This window comes from Hordeum vulgare, chromosome 5H, assembly GCF_904849725.1.
Source record: "Hordeum vulgare subsp. vulgare chromosome 5H, MorexV3_pseudomolecules_assembly, whole genome shotgun sequence".
NCBI classification, from domain to species: Eukaryota; Viridiplantae; Streptophyta; class Magnoliopsida; order Poales; family Poaceae; genus Hordeum; species Hordeum vulgare.
This window is the reverse complement of record NC_058522.1, coordinates 564,354,938-564,370,165: the sequence shown is the minus strand read 5'-3', so window position 1 is coordinate 564,370,165 and position 15,228 is coordinate 564,354,938. Positions and strand designations below refer to the sequence as shown.

Genomic DNA, 15,228 nt, shown 5'->3' with positions numbered 1-15,228 from the left:
TAGACCGTTCCGCCGGTTTCGACCGACGCCGGTTCCCGCGCGTTCGCCACCCCGCGCCACGTACCCGCCCTGCCTTTCCTTCCTCACGCGCGCCTCGGCCCACCCAACTCACCGACAATGGACCCCACAATTCAACGGGACCCGCCGGTCATGCATTCGGGTGCTGAAAGGCCCCATGCCCGCGTTGCGAGACCCCCGCCACCGCACTGCACTCCACCACCCCACTACGAGCTCGTGCCACTATATTTACTCCCCGCAGCAAGTGTGGTCGCTCACTTCACTCACTCGTTCGGCTCTCACCAACTGAGCAGTAGCTCGAACAAAAGGATCAAGAAGATAGCTAGAGCAGGGGCTGAGGACATGGAGGTGGAGTATGGATGCGAGGGTGTGATGCGGATGGCCGTGGAGGAGGAGCAGGGGTGGGAGACGCCGAGGAGGGACGACTGCCGCATCCCGGCGGTGCCGACGTGCCCGCCGCCGCCGCCGAGGAAGAAGCCCGCGGTGGAGCTCGGCAGGGCGGCGCCGCGCCGGGAGCCGCCCAAGGGCGGCTACTTCCAGCCGCCGGACATCGAGTCCCTCTTCATGCTCGCGCCGCCGCGCAGGCACGCCGCCTCCACCTGCGCGTAATAAGGATATATAGTGATCCTCTCCTCTGCAGACGTACTACAGCGACTAGCTGTCTCCTAGGGATGTCTCTTGCACATTTTGTTTTGGGTTTGGAGAGAGGAAGATGTGCGTGCGTGCGTGCGTGCATCCCTCTTTTGCTACAACTCCTGGTGCGAAAATTGTACTAGCATCAAGAATATGGCTGCTTGCTGTGTCCTGTGCAGTGTGTCCCAGGCCATAGGTAGGTAGGTAGGTGTAGGTAGTTGGGGGATTAGGAGTAGGGAAAGGTTCGAAAGTGTAGCCCGTGTAAATGTGTTCTTTGCAAGCTGGGAAAAAGTTGTTCCTGCAAAAATGTTGCTCCTCGTGCTACTTAATTAGCTCTTTGTTCGACCAACATTTTATCTTTGCTCAGATAGTGTGCCCCCGTACGTTCTATCCTCTAGCTATGTGCTTCCCGTATATATGGCGAGTTTCTAGTCGATTCGTTTTACCTTCAAATTGTAATCGATCTTCGGAACAACAACAAAATGAATAGAGGACGATTATCGCCTGCCTCGGTGCCTTCATGCCAAATGTGAAAAAAAAAAACTAGCCCAAAACCAAATGGTTTATTCTTCTCTCCCTTCTTTTCTTGAGGCATATTCTTTCTTTTTTTGGATCTTGGAGCATATTCTTCTCTTCATATTCTTTTGGAAGCCTTCTAGCGACCATTCTCACGGTTCATCATTTGATATGTTCACGATCGTCGTGTTTTTCAAATTTTTATTTTTATTTTCCTGTATGTATTTTTTTCTTCTTAGATTACTTTTTTCCTTTTTTATGTTTTGGTTTTCACGGTTTTTATTAGCATTGTGATGAAAAAATTCAAAGACGAAAATAAATTCAAAAAGTTCATGAATTTTTTTTTTACGAAAGGCATGGTCTTATCTTGCTAAGAAGCATAGCCGTGCCTAAAACTTTTTTTTAAAGGTAAGGTTTTGCTTTTATGAAAGGTACAATTTTGCTCCCATTTTGTCTTCACGAGAGTCCGAGCCTTTCGAAAGGACGAAAAAAACGCTTTTCATTATTTTTCGTGAGAGACTATTTTGCTTCGAGACAGCTTTGCCTTGGCCATACTTCTCAAAACAAAATGTAATTTTTATTTTCTATCTTTTGTATCGCGGGGAACATAGTTTTTTTGTTTGGTTTTTTTGAAAAAAAAATTAGCAAAATTTATCAACATGAGGTCTTATTTTAAAGAACTCAACACAAAAAAATCAATGTTGAAAATAGTTTGACATTTGAACGCACATTTCGAAAGATATAATATTTTAAAAACATGAATCTAAAATAGAAAAAACAGTCTAGGTTATGACAAATGACACGTAAATGCATAATTTATTGTAACTTTAAAAATAAAAGTAATCTTTTAAATATGTAGTCTTTAATTAATAATTTCTATATTTAACCAACGTATATGAGCCAAGCCCTAAAAATTGCATACACGGCCCAGCACGTCTAGATGGACGGCCTGCCCTTTTTTCTTGAGGGGTAAAGAACACTTCATTAATTAATTGTGTAGTTTAAAGGAATAAAAAAGGATTTTAAGGATAGCCTAGCCACAAACGAGGACCATAGTTAGGAAAAACTAAAAATTTAACCAAGCTATGAACTGCTTTGTTAAGATGAATGGCTGCCTAATAGTCTAGGCCTGCACGACAAAAAAATGGCGCGACTATGTCTTGGCAATCTGGGCCAGCCCACGAGCGCGCGAGACCTCAGCCTTTTTATTTTTCGGTTTTTTCTCTTTTTTACGTTCTCTGTTTTATTTTTATTTTTTATATGCTTTTATAATTTAAAATATTTTAAATATATATACTACAAAATCCTCTTCAGAAAACATTTGAGAAATGTTAAACAAGTACTTAAAAAATATTTACCAAGTAATTGAGTAAATGTTGATCATGTATTAAAAAATGTTGAACGGGTGCTTAAAAAATGATGCGCAAGTATTTGTAAAAAGATTATTCGTTTGTTAAAAATATTGAAAAGGTATTTAAAATGTTGAAAAGTAATTTAAAAATGATTGACAATTATTTAAGAAAATATTAATCATGTACATAAAAATGTTAAATAAGTAGTTAAAAAATGTTGAACAAGCATTTAAAAACATGTTGATCATGTATATAAAAAGTTAAACATGTATTGAAAAATAATTAAACAAGTATTTTTAAAAATAACTCCAGCAATGTCGTTTCAATATAGCGGGTTGCAAGCACATGTAAAGAAGGAGGGTTTTTATAGGTTTGACGAGTCAACATCAAAATTCAACTATTCTAGAAATTCAAAATATTTTTATTGCGGTGTAACCCTCTTGGTGACACATCACATCGAAATCCAGGTGTGGTGTCAAATGGGCAATGGCTAGGTCGCCGGCCCCTTGGTGGGCATCGTACCATGAGGCGGATATAGTGACAAGTGAGCAAGGATCGGGTAGTCTCATCGGCTTCTGAATGTAGTGTAAAATGAGCAAGGGTCTTTGCACTTCACTCGACGAGCGCGAAGGATAAGGAAGCTAGCCAAGCCTAGATGGATTCTCTTAGGTAGCTGGAATGTAGGGTCTCTCACAGCCACAGGTAAGCTTTGGGAGGTAGTTGATATGACGGTGAGGATATGTGTTGATATCTTTTGCGTCCAAGAGACCAAATGAAGGGGGCAGAAGGCGAAGGAGGTGAAGGGTGACGGCTTCAAGTTGTGGTAAACGGGAACGACTACAAACAGAAATGGAGTAGGCATCTTGATTAACAAGAGCCTCGTGTATGGAGTGGTAGGCGTCAAAAGACGTGGGGACCAGATTATTTTGGTCAAGCTGGTAGTTGGTGACTTAGTTCTCAATATTATTGATGCATATGCCCCTCAAGTAGGCCACAATGAGAACACCAAGAGGGGGTTTTAGGAAGGCCTAAAGGACATGTTAGGAGTGTATCGACTAGCGAGAGGTTCTTAGTAAGAGGAGATCTCAATGATTAAGGGAGTCTGGGACTAAGGGGCCCTCGGGCCGTTGACCTATCTTCACGGGACGGACTCATAGGTCGCCCTATGATCATCATTGGAGGACTGAACTACAAGGTGATGTTATGTACAAGTCAAAATCTTTCGAAGCCTTGGTGTGTGCGCCAAGTCATGAAGATGGATTTGGCATGTTTACTCCCTGATGTAATCGACATTGTGTAACCCTAGGTATCCCTGGTATCTATATAAACTGGAGGTTTTAGTCCGTTTGATAGATTAAGATCAAAATTCCTAGGGTTTTAGACCACATCATACGATCTCGAGGTAGATCAACTTTGTACTTGATACATCATCATCAATACAAACAAAGCAATATGTAGGGTATTACCTCCATAAAGAGGGCCCGAACAAGGGTAAATATCGTCTCTCATGTCATCTATTACCCATCGATCCAAGATCCATAGTTCGGGATCCCCTACCCGAGATATGTCGGTTTTGATACGGACATTAATACTTTCATTGAGAGTTCCACTATACTGTTGGGGTGATCAAGCAAGCAAGCAAACTCGAAGCCAAGGACTACGGCAAGAGTCCCCGCACCGAGGACGATGAAGAACCTCGCATGTTGAACAATGCAGACCCAGATATTTCTCATTCATAGTTTCATTCGGTACATGCAGGATCCCTTTGATTTGTTGTCGAACATCATCAGGAACTCCTTTGCTGAAGAAGATTGAAGACTTGTCATAGTTAATACATTGACCTGTGGCTTCACAGTAGGCTTCCAACGCCATAGCAAATGGTTCAATGGCGGCGCCGAGAGTGCCACACATAGACCATGAAGATTTGATGAGTCACTTTTAGATTTTAGTAGGCACGAAAGGCCCTCGGCTGGAATTAATAACAAGTATGGGGATATGGGGTCACACATGCCTCATACCCCTCATGGGTGTAAATTGCTCCAACTTCTTTCCGCTTAACAAGGCTGAGAATTTTACTAAGCTGACCATGTCCATTACAACATTCACCCATCGTTGTGTGAAGCCCATCTTCATCATGATCGCCATTAAGTATGTCCACTCCACTCTGTCATAGGCCTTCATCATGTCCAGTTTCAGAGCACAATGTTGGTTTTCCTTAGCTTTATTTCGCTTCATGAAATGAAGACACTCATAGGCAGTGATGGTATTATCCGTTATGAGCCTGCCTGGTACAAAGGCTGGTTGTTCCTTTGAAATTATCTCGGGCAACACTTGTTTTAGCCGGTTAGATATCACTTTTATGCAATTTTGTAGAACACATTGCAAAGGCTAATGGGGGCAAAATTGTGTGAGCAGGGTTGGGCTTGTTACCTTTGGAATAAGTACCAAAGTCGTCTCATTGATACATGCAGTTGATTTTGTACCTTCAATTATCCCGATGACCGCCTTAGTAACCTCATCTCCACACATGTCCCAATGACGCTGAAAAAATGGGCAGGGAAACCATCAGGCCCCGATGCCTTTAACGGGAATATTTGGAACAAGCCCCGCTTAATTTCCTCGTTTTCATCTGGTGCATTCAACATGTCGTTCATTGGTTGCGTGACTCTGGATGGCACATGTTGGAGGACTTGTTCCATGTTGTGGACACCTTCCAAAGTATATAGATTTCTATAAAACTTTGTGGTCATGGTTTCCATCTCCCGTGTGTTCTTCGTTATACTGTCATCTGCCCGAGATAAGGCTTTGATTAGATTCTTTCTTTGCCTTCTGCTAGCGCGCAGGTGGATGAAATATGTATTTTTGTCTCCATGAGCCAACCAATACAACCGAGCTCTCTGTCACCAGAGAATATCCTTGTGATGGTAAAGTTCAACCAGATGGTTTGTAGCTTTTAGTTCCACATGTGATGGGGTTGTTCTACCCGGCACGATCGAAGCAACTCCACTTGGTGCTTTAGGTACTCGATCTCTTGTCGAACACTTCCAAAATGCTCCCTAACCCATGCGGAGAGATCGATTGCCAAATCTGACAATTTATTGTTTAGTGCGTGCACCGAATTGGCTGAAGTTGCATTCCGTCCCTCCCTCACACAATCAAAAAGCTTTGGGTCTCTTTCCCACATCAGCTCATATCTAAACCGTCTAGGGACATGCTTGCCTACATTCATATCAATCTTGAGTAGTAGGGTCGCATGATCTGATGTAGATGTTGTTTTGTGTTCAAGAAAAGCGCCAGGGTAGGACAATAGCTGGTCTGCACTTGCAACACACCTGTCCAGGCGGATGCGGGCGAAAGTACCCCCAGCCATTCTTCTTTCAAAAGTCCACTTGTTTATTGTATAGCCCACATCGATGAGACCACAAGTGTCCAGGGCATCGTGGAACGCATCCATCTGTGCTTGGCTCCTATTGTTTACTCCATCGTGATCATGGCCATGTAGCACCTCATTAAAATCTTTGATAATGGCCCACGGGAGGCTGCCTGTACCAGTTATACCCCGTAACATGTCCCATGTTTTATATCTTTCATTGGTCTGTGCTTCCCCATAGACAAAGGTCAGCCAGGATTTTATGCCGACCAGTTCATCCATAGACACATCAATGTGGTACTCACAGTAACCTAAAACTTTAGCTTTTATTGCATCATCATTCCAGAAAATCCCCAAACCACCACTTCTACCGGAGCTACTTACAACAATTTTTTTATTAAAACCTAAGGTATTGGATAAATTCTCAACTCTTGAGCCTTCTATATGAGTTCCTAGGATGCATAGGATAGAAGGGGCAAATTGCCTCGTCGTGTCACAAAGCTCTTTCACCGTAGCGGGTTTGCCAACCCCGCGATAGTTCCAGCATAGCAGACTCATTGCGCTAGGCGTGACCCCACTAGGGAGCTCGCCAAACATGCATTGGGATTCTTCTTCACATTGTTCCTTTCAAATGGTGTTGTTGTCGTTCGATTCCTCTTTGGTTCCTATTTAGATTAGGGACTGTAAGGAACACCAAGAGGAGTGCTTTCTCTGTTCTCTAAGAGGAGTGGTTTGTTTCCCTACATCACACCTGCATCATCGCGGACAACTCCCCGCTTTCTATTGTTTCCAGCTTCATCCATCACGACATCCGGGTCTTCTTCAAATTCTATATCGGTAGCTGATGAACCACAAGTATAGGGGATCAATCGTAGTCCTTTCGATAAGTAAGAGTGTCGAACCCAACGAGGAGCAGAAGGCTCTGATAAACGGTTTTCAGCAAGGTAATAACTGCAAGCACTGAAAGTAGCGGTAACAAGTGATGGTGTAGTGAGGTGAAACGTAGCAAGCTAAAAGTAACAAGTAACAAGTAGTAGCAATGGTGCAGCAAGTGGCCCAATCCCTTTTGTAGCAAGGGACAAGCCTGAACAAAGTATTATAGCAGGAAAAACGCTCCCGAGGACACACGAGAATTTCTGTCATGCTAGTTTCATCATGTTCATATGATTCGCGTTCGTTACTTTGATAGTTTGATATGTGGGTGGGCCGGCGCTTGGGTACTACCCTTACTTGGACAAGCATCCCACTTATGATTAACCCCTCTCACAAGCATCCGCAACTACGAAAGAAGAATTAAGACAACGTCTAACCATAGCATTAAACTAGTGGATCCAAATCAGCCCCTTACGAAGCAACGCATAGACTGGGGTTTAAGTTTCTGTCACTCCAGCAACCCATCATCTACTTACTACTTCCCAATGCCTTCCTCTAGGCCCAAATACGGTGAAGTGTTATGTAGTCGACGTTCACATAACACCACTAGAAGAAAAACAACATACGGCATATCAAAATACCGAACGAATATCAAATTCACATGACTATTATCAGCATGACTTATCCCATGTCCCCAGGAACAAAAGTAACTACTCACAAGACATAATCATAATCATGACCAGAGGTGTAATGAATAGTATCAAGGATCTGAACATCAACTCTTCCACCAAGTAATCCAACTAGCATCAACTACAAAGAGCAATCAACACTACTAGCAACCTTACAAGTACCAATCTGAGTTGCGAGACGAAGATTGGTTACAAGAGATGAACTAGGGATTGGAGAGGAGATGGTGCTGATGAAGATGTTGATGAAGATGCTTCCCCTCCGACGAGAGGAGTGTTGGTGATGACGATGGCGACGATTTCCCCCTCCGGGAGGGAAGTTTCCCCAGCAGGATCGTCCTGCCGGAGCTCTAGATTGGATCTGCTCAAGTTCCGCCTCGTGGCGGCGACGAAACCACGAAAAAGCTCCCGTGCTAGTGGGCCTTCAGGCAGCCCACAAGCTTGCCCACCGCCACCAGGGGGTGGTGGCGGAGTGGGGGCTTGTGGGGCCCTGGTGGCCCCCCTCCGGTAGTTCTTTCGCCCAGTATTTTTAATATATTCCAGAAAAAATCCACGTAAATTTTCAGGGCATTTGGAGATGTGCAGAATAGTGGACTAGGATTTGCTCCTTTTCCAGTTCAAAATTCCAGCTGCCTGAATTCTCCCTCTTCAAATAATCCTTGCAAAATAAGAGAGCAAAGGCATAAATATGGTACCACAAGTAATATAACAGCCCAAAAAGCAATAAATATCAACATGAAAGCATGATGCAAAATGGACGTATCAGTCATCTTCATGACAAGCTCGAGTTCATCGAAAACGGAGTCCATATGCATCTTCTATGATGTTTTCGATGTTGGAAGTTTATGCCGGTTCTTCATTAATAGAGATCTCACTTCTGTATATCATTTGCATTTTCTAACTGCATGTTCTTAAGATTTTATGTCGTCGTTGGGTAGCTATTGTCGTTGTGAATTCAATAAGCTTGAGTTTGCTCGATTCGGAGTTCATATGCGAAAGTTAGAACAATTTTAGTATCCAGCGGTAGTACCGCTCCTGGTGCCAGTGGTAGTACCGCCCCGGAGCGGTAGTAATTTTTTACTACCGCTCTAGGAGCGGTAGTACCGCTCCGTCAGACTATTTTTGCGCATCCTTTTTGGCCTCAGCATGGTTGGTGAACCTATTGAGCGGTAGTACCGCTCCCTTGAGCGGTAGTACCGCTCTGTGCGGGCTATGAAGCATAACGGTTAGATTTTTCCCCACCTATAAAAGGGGGTCTTCTTCCCCATTGAACCTTATCTCTTTAGCTCGTGTTCTTCCGCCATTTTTGACCTTCTTCGAGCTTGCTAACTCTCAATTCCTCCAATTATTCTTGCTAGTTCTTGAGGGAAAAGAAAGAGGAGATCTAGATCCACATTTCCACCAATCACTTTCTCCTCTAAGTGAGGGGAACCCCTTGGGTCTAGATCTTGGAGTTCTTCGTGTTCTTCTTCGTTCTTTTTCTCATTTTCCCCCTAGCATTAGTTGCTTTGGTGGGATTTGGGAGAGAAGGACTTGGGCACTCCGTGTGCCCTTGCCATTGCATTTGGTGCATCGATTTGAGTTCTCTACAGTGATACGTGGAAGTGAGAAGTTGAGAAGCTTATTACCCTTGGATACTTGGTACCCCTAGAAGCTTGGTGGTGCCTCGGAGCTCTATCATTGTGGTGTAAAGCTTCGGGCAAGCGTCGGGGTCTCCAATTAAGTTGTGGAGATTGCCCCGAGCATTGGTGGTCACCTCGAAGCCACATGCCATTGTGGTGAAGCTTCGTGGTGTTGTTGGGAGCCTCCAATTAAGTTCTGGAGATTGCCCCAACCCTTGTTTGTACGGGTTTGGTGACCGCCCTCAAGGGTCCCTTAGTGGAATAACGACATCTTGCATTGTGCGAGGGCGTGAGGAGATTACGGTGGCCTTAGTGGCATCTTAGGGAGCATTGTGCCTCCACAGAGCTCCAACGGAGATTAGCATCCGCAAGGGTGTGTACTTCGGGATACATCATCGTCTCCGCGTGCCTCAGTTATCTCTTACCCGAACCCTTTACTTATGCACTTTTCTTTGTGATAGCCATATTGTTTCTTGTCATATATCTTGCTATCACTTAGTTGTTTATATTGCTTAGCATAAGTTGTTGGTGCACATAGTTGAGCCTAGTTGTTTTAGGTTTTGTGCTTGACAAATTAAACGTTAGTTTTATTCCGCTTTTGTTCAAGCCTAAACCGTAATTATTTTAAAGCACCTATTCACCCCCTCTAGGCGATGTCCACGTCCTTTCAATTGGTATCAGATCTAGGTCTCTCTTTATTAGGTTTAACCACCTAGAGAGTAAGGATGTCGACTAGGGGTTTAGGATTCTCTAACATTCTTAGTTTCGATGGCACAAATTTTGATGTTTGGGTAATTCGTATGCTTAATCACTTTAGGGTCATGGACCCAAACTTGGAGCGAATTGTAGATTGGGTTTTTCTCCTCCAAAGGATTCTCAAAATATATCTTTAGAGGATGAGAAAAACTCTTATCTCAATGCTCAAGCTTCTAATGTGCTTTTTGATGCTTTGAGCAATGTAGTTATATTTCAACTCATGCCATTCCGAGATGCTCATGAGTTGTGGACAAAGCTTCAAGATAAATATGGTATGTCCAAGATTTGTGGGAATGATTGTTCTCCCTCCACCTCCGGTCGTGTGGTCTTCTCAACTTCATCTACTTCACCTACATGTGGATTGCCACAATGTAATGATATGGCGAGTAGTGGAGATCATTGCAATGATGATAGTTGGCTTATTGTTGATGATCCTTCATCACTATATTACTGCAATGCTTCATCTTTGGGCATTAACACTTCGCGCACTCGAAATGTTTTACATGCTTGTGTTGGTAGTCCTTGCATATCATGTAAAAACTGCTTGACTAAATCTCATGATGATATGCTTCCTATATCTTGTTGCCATGATAAAAATGTATATATTTCCTCGAGTTGTTGTGCTAACAATGTAGAGGAAATTCATCACTCCATGGAACAAGATGTGGCCTTGAATGATGCTTCAAGGGATCCTACATCATCATCTATTGTTACTCACTTTTGTCTTATGGCTAAGGCTTCAAAGGTATCTCCTACTTTGAATCCCAATGTATCTCATGATGATGATGTTGATGATAATGAGGATGAGAATAATGATGATGAGAGTGATATTATTGCATCCTTAAAAATTAAGGGTGAAATGATTTTTAAATATCTTTATAAGAATAAACTTGCTTGTTCCAACTTCTTCGAAATCATGTCTATTGCCAATGAGGGCAAGAAATACATTGAGGAGTTGGAAGCTCATCTCAAGGAGCATGAGGCCACCATTGAGACAATGGAAGGTCATGAGCGTGATTACGCTAACGAGATCGCGGAGCTATCTCAAGCTCTTAAAAATGAACAAACCACCAAGGAATCTCTTGAGGAAACCTTTGCTATAGAATTATCTAGATTAAAGGAATCCGATGATAGAGCTCTCGATGTGGCTAATGATTTTAGAACTAAAAACGATAAGCTTGAAGTTGCACATGCTAAACTCGTTGAGGACTATGAGCACCTCGAAAATGGCTCAAGGGCTATTAAGAGTTCGCTCATCGAACTCACCGAGTCTCATGCTCAACTTGAAGCTTCATATGCTAAAGAGCTCTCCAAGTTTCCTTCTCCTCTTATTGTTAATAATGATGCTTGTTCTACTAACTCTACTTCTCGTGAAGCATCCATTTTAAAGGAGAATGTTGAGCTAAGGGCTCAACTTGAGTTGCTATCTAGCAATTATGGGAAATTGGAAGAAAGTCCTATAATGCTCACAAGCTCTCATGATGATCTTCTAGTATCCCATAATGTGCTAAAATTAGCTCATGAGTCTATTACTACCAAGGTAACATCGAGTGAGCCTCATGTGGACATTATCACTACTTCTAGTCAAAATGCTATATTGCCATGTGCTAGTCCTCGTAATTCATCTACTCATAATGTTGCTACATCTTGTGATGAATTACTTTCCATGCCTTGTTGCTCTAACAATGAAGCTTATACTTCCTCTAGTACTTGTATTGATACTAACCATGTAGAGGAAATCAAAGAGCTCAAGGCCCAAGTCACTTCCTTGAAGAAAGACTTGGAAAAGAGTCATGAAGGAATGTCCACACTCAACAATGTCTTGTGTGGGCAAAAATCCCCAAATGACAAATATGGACTTGGATTCAACTCCAACAAGAAGAATAAGTCCAAAACCTTCAAGAAGAAGGGCCAAGAACAAGTCAAGAATTCAGCCAAGATTATTTTCTTCAAGTGCAAAATTGAAGGGCACCATGTTAGATCTTGCCCACTAAAGAAGAAGCCCCAAAGTCACAAGCAACAAGGGAAGCGGCCACAAGTTCAATCACATACTCAACTACAAGTTGAAGAAAGGCCCCTTCCCAAGAAGACCCAAGCCAACACTCCTCATGTTGAGAAATCAATAGGGAAGAAATTAAAGGGTAGATGTTGCTACTTATGTCGTGAGAAGGGTCACTTCGCTTCTTCTTGCACAAGAGGTAATTTATCCAACCCAATCATTATTGATTATATCTATTCTCTTGGGAAGGATAAGGTTGGCAATGTGTTTGCCAAGTTTGTTGGTACTCAAAGTGGTGTCAAGAAAAGTACCATTTGGGTTGCCAAGGTTATTGTGACTAACCTCTTAGGACCCAACGTGGTTGGGGACCAACAAGCTAAAACTTGATCAATAGGTGAATGTGGAGGACATTGGAGACTTGGATACATAATTAAGAACTAAGGGGTATTCATCATTCATATTATCTCAAGCCAAGTCATTTGGATTATCGAGTTTCTATCTCATATCCAATGTGCCTCCTTACGGTAACTTGTACTTAAATTGTTTACATTGTTAGTTACTTGCCCCTTTGCATGTTGTGGTTTTGTACCTGATGTCCCACAAGCGTATGGGATCGCAACAGTTTTCGAGGGTAGAGTATTCAACCCAAATTTATTGATTCTCTCACAAGGAGAAGCTAAAGGATATTCTCAAGTATTAGCAGCTGAGTCGTCAATTCAACCACACCTGAAAGATTAGTGTCTACAGGCAAAGTATCAGTAGCAAAGTAGTATGATAGCAACGGAGCGAGAAACGATCTAGTGACAAGGCATACTATTTCTAATTGTTGTATCAATGGCGCCAGTAAAAGCTTTGGCACTTCCCAGCAACTGCGTCAGTAAAGACCCTGTTGACGGGATGTTAGTGCCAACAAAGTCTTGCAACAACTAACATCGGAGTAGCAAGGAACAGTAGTAGCAGCAGTAGCAAAGTAACAAGTAACATCGGTAGTGACAGCAGCAGCAAAGTGGCCCAATCCCTCTTGTAGCAAGGGACAAGCCTAGGCAAAGTAACATAACGAAAACCAGTAGTAAAAGACTTGTAGGCAGTGGATCGGTGATGGATGAGTGTGACGGATGTGATTCATCATGTAACAACTATAACACGGAGAGATATGTGGCTAGCTCCCATTCATCAATCTAATGTAGGCATGTATTCCATATGTAGTCATACGTGCTTAGGGAAAAGAACTTGCATGGCATCTATTGTCCATCCCTCCCGTGGCAGTGGGGTCCTAATGGAAACTACGGGATATTAAGGTTCTCCTTTAATAAAGAACCGGACCAACGCATTAACACGCGGTGAATACATGAACTCCTCATACTATGGTCATCTCCGGGAGTGGTTTCGGATATTGTCACTCCGGGGTTGCCGGGTCATAACACATAGTAGGTGACTACAAATTGCAAGATTGGATCTAAAACACACATATATTGGCGACAACATAATAGGTTCAGATCTGAAATCATGGCGCACTCGGGCCCTAGTGACAAGCATTAAGCATAGCCAAGTAGTAGCAACATCAATCTAGAACATAGTGGATACTAGGGATCAATCCCCGTCAAGAACTAACTCGATTACATGATAGATCTCATCCAACTCATCACCGTGCAACAAGCCTATGATGAGATTACTCACGAACGATGAAGAGCATCATGGAATTGTCGATGGAGAAAGGTTGATGATGACGATGGCGACGATTTTCCCTCTCCGGAGCCCGAAACGGACTCCAGATCTGCCCTCCAGATGAAGAACAGGATGTGGCGGCGCCTCCGTATCGCAAAACACGATGAAACCTTCTCTCTGATTTTTTTCTAGGCGAAACGGAAGATATAGGACTGAGATTGGGGGCGGTGGTGCCAGTTGTGTTGGGGAACGTCGCATGGGAAACAAAAAATTTCGTACGCGCACGAAGACCTATCATGGCGATGTCCATCTACGAGAGGGGATGAGTGATCTACGTACCCTTGTAGATCGTACAGCAGAAGCGTTAGTGAACGCGGTTGATGTAGTGGAACGTCCTCACGTCCCTCGATCCGCCCCGCGAACAATCCCGCGATCAGTCCCACGATCTAGTACCGAACGGACGGCACCTCCGCGTTCAACACACGTACAGCTCGACGATGATCTCGGCCTTCTTGATCCAGCAAGAGAGACAGAGAGGTAGAAGAGTTCTCCAGCAGCGTGACGGTGCTCCGGAGGTTGGTGATGACCTTGTCTCAGCAGGGCTCCGCCCGAGCTCCGCAGAAACGCGATCTAGAGGAAAAACCGTGGAGGTATGTGGTCGGGCTGCCGTGGAAAAGTCGTCTCAAATCAGCCCTAATACCTCCGTATATATAGGTGGGAGGGAGGGGACCTTGCCTTGGGGCTCAAGGAGCCCCAAGGGGGTCGGCCGAGTCCAAGGGGGGAAGGCTCCCCCCCCAAACCGAGTTGGACTTGGTTTGGTGGGTGGGAGTCCTTCCCTTCCTTCCCACCTCCCTTTTTTTTTTCTTTCTCTTTGATTTTCCTTTGTATGGCGCATAGGGCCCTTTTGGTCTGTCCCACCAGCCCACTAAGGGCTAGTGCGCCACCCTTATGGCCTATGGGCTTCCCCGGGGTGGGTTGCCCCCCCGGTGAACTCCCGGAACCCATTCGTCGTTCCCGGTACATTCCCGGTAACTCCAAAAACCTTCCGGTAATCAAATGAGGTCATCCTATATATCAATCTTCGTTTCCGGACCATTCCGGAAACCCTCGCGACGTCCGTGATCTCATCCGGGACTCCGAACAACATTCGGTAACCAACCATATAACTCAAATACGCATAAAACAACGTCGAACCTTAAGTGTGCAGACCCTGCGGGTTCGAGAACTATTTAGACATGACCCGAGAGACTCCTCGGTCAATATCCAATAGCGGGACCTGGATGCCCATATTGGATCCTACATATTCTACGAAGATCTTATCGTTTGAACCTCAGTGCCAAGGATTCATGTAATCCCGTATATCATTCCCTTTGTCCTTCGGTATGTTACTTGCCCGAGATTCGATCGTCAGTATCCGCATACCTATTTCAATCTCGTTTACCGGCAAGTCTCTTTACTCGTTCCGTAATACAAGATCCCGCAACTTACACTAATTCACATTGCTTGCAAGGCTTGTGTGTGATGTTGTATTACTAAGTGGGCCCCGAGATACCTCTCCGTCACACGGAGTGACAAATCCCAGTCTTGATCCATACTAACTCAACTAACACCTTCGGAGATACCTGTAGAGCATCTTTATAGTCACCCAGTTACGTTGCGACGTTTGATACAAACAAAGTATTCCTCCGGTGTCAGTGAGTTATATGATCTCATGGTCATAGGAATAAATACTTGACAC

At 43.8% G+C, this 15,228-nt stretch overlaps 1 protein-coding gene across 1 annotated transcript; it reads left to right on the top strand.

Moving 5' to 3' along the window:
* The first annotated feature begins 290 nt into the window (after positions 1–290).
* Positions 291–958, top strand: LOC123399262 (cyclin-dependent protein kinase inhibitor SMR4-like). The gene has a single exon (XM_045093680.1). It carries the CDS (start codon positions 361–363, stop codon positions 625–627), a length of 267 nt encoding a protein of 88 aa, XP_044949615.1. The 5' UTR covers positions 291–360; the 3' UTR covers positions 628–958.
* Positions 959–15,228: the final 14,270 nt, after the last annotated feature.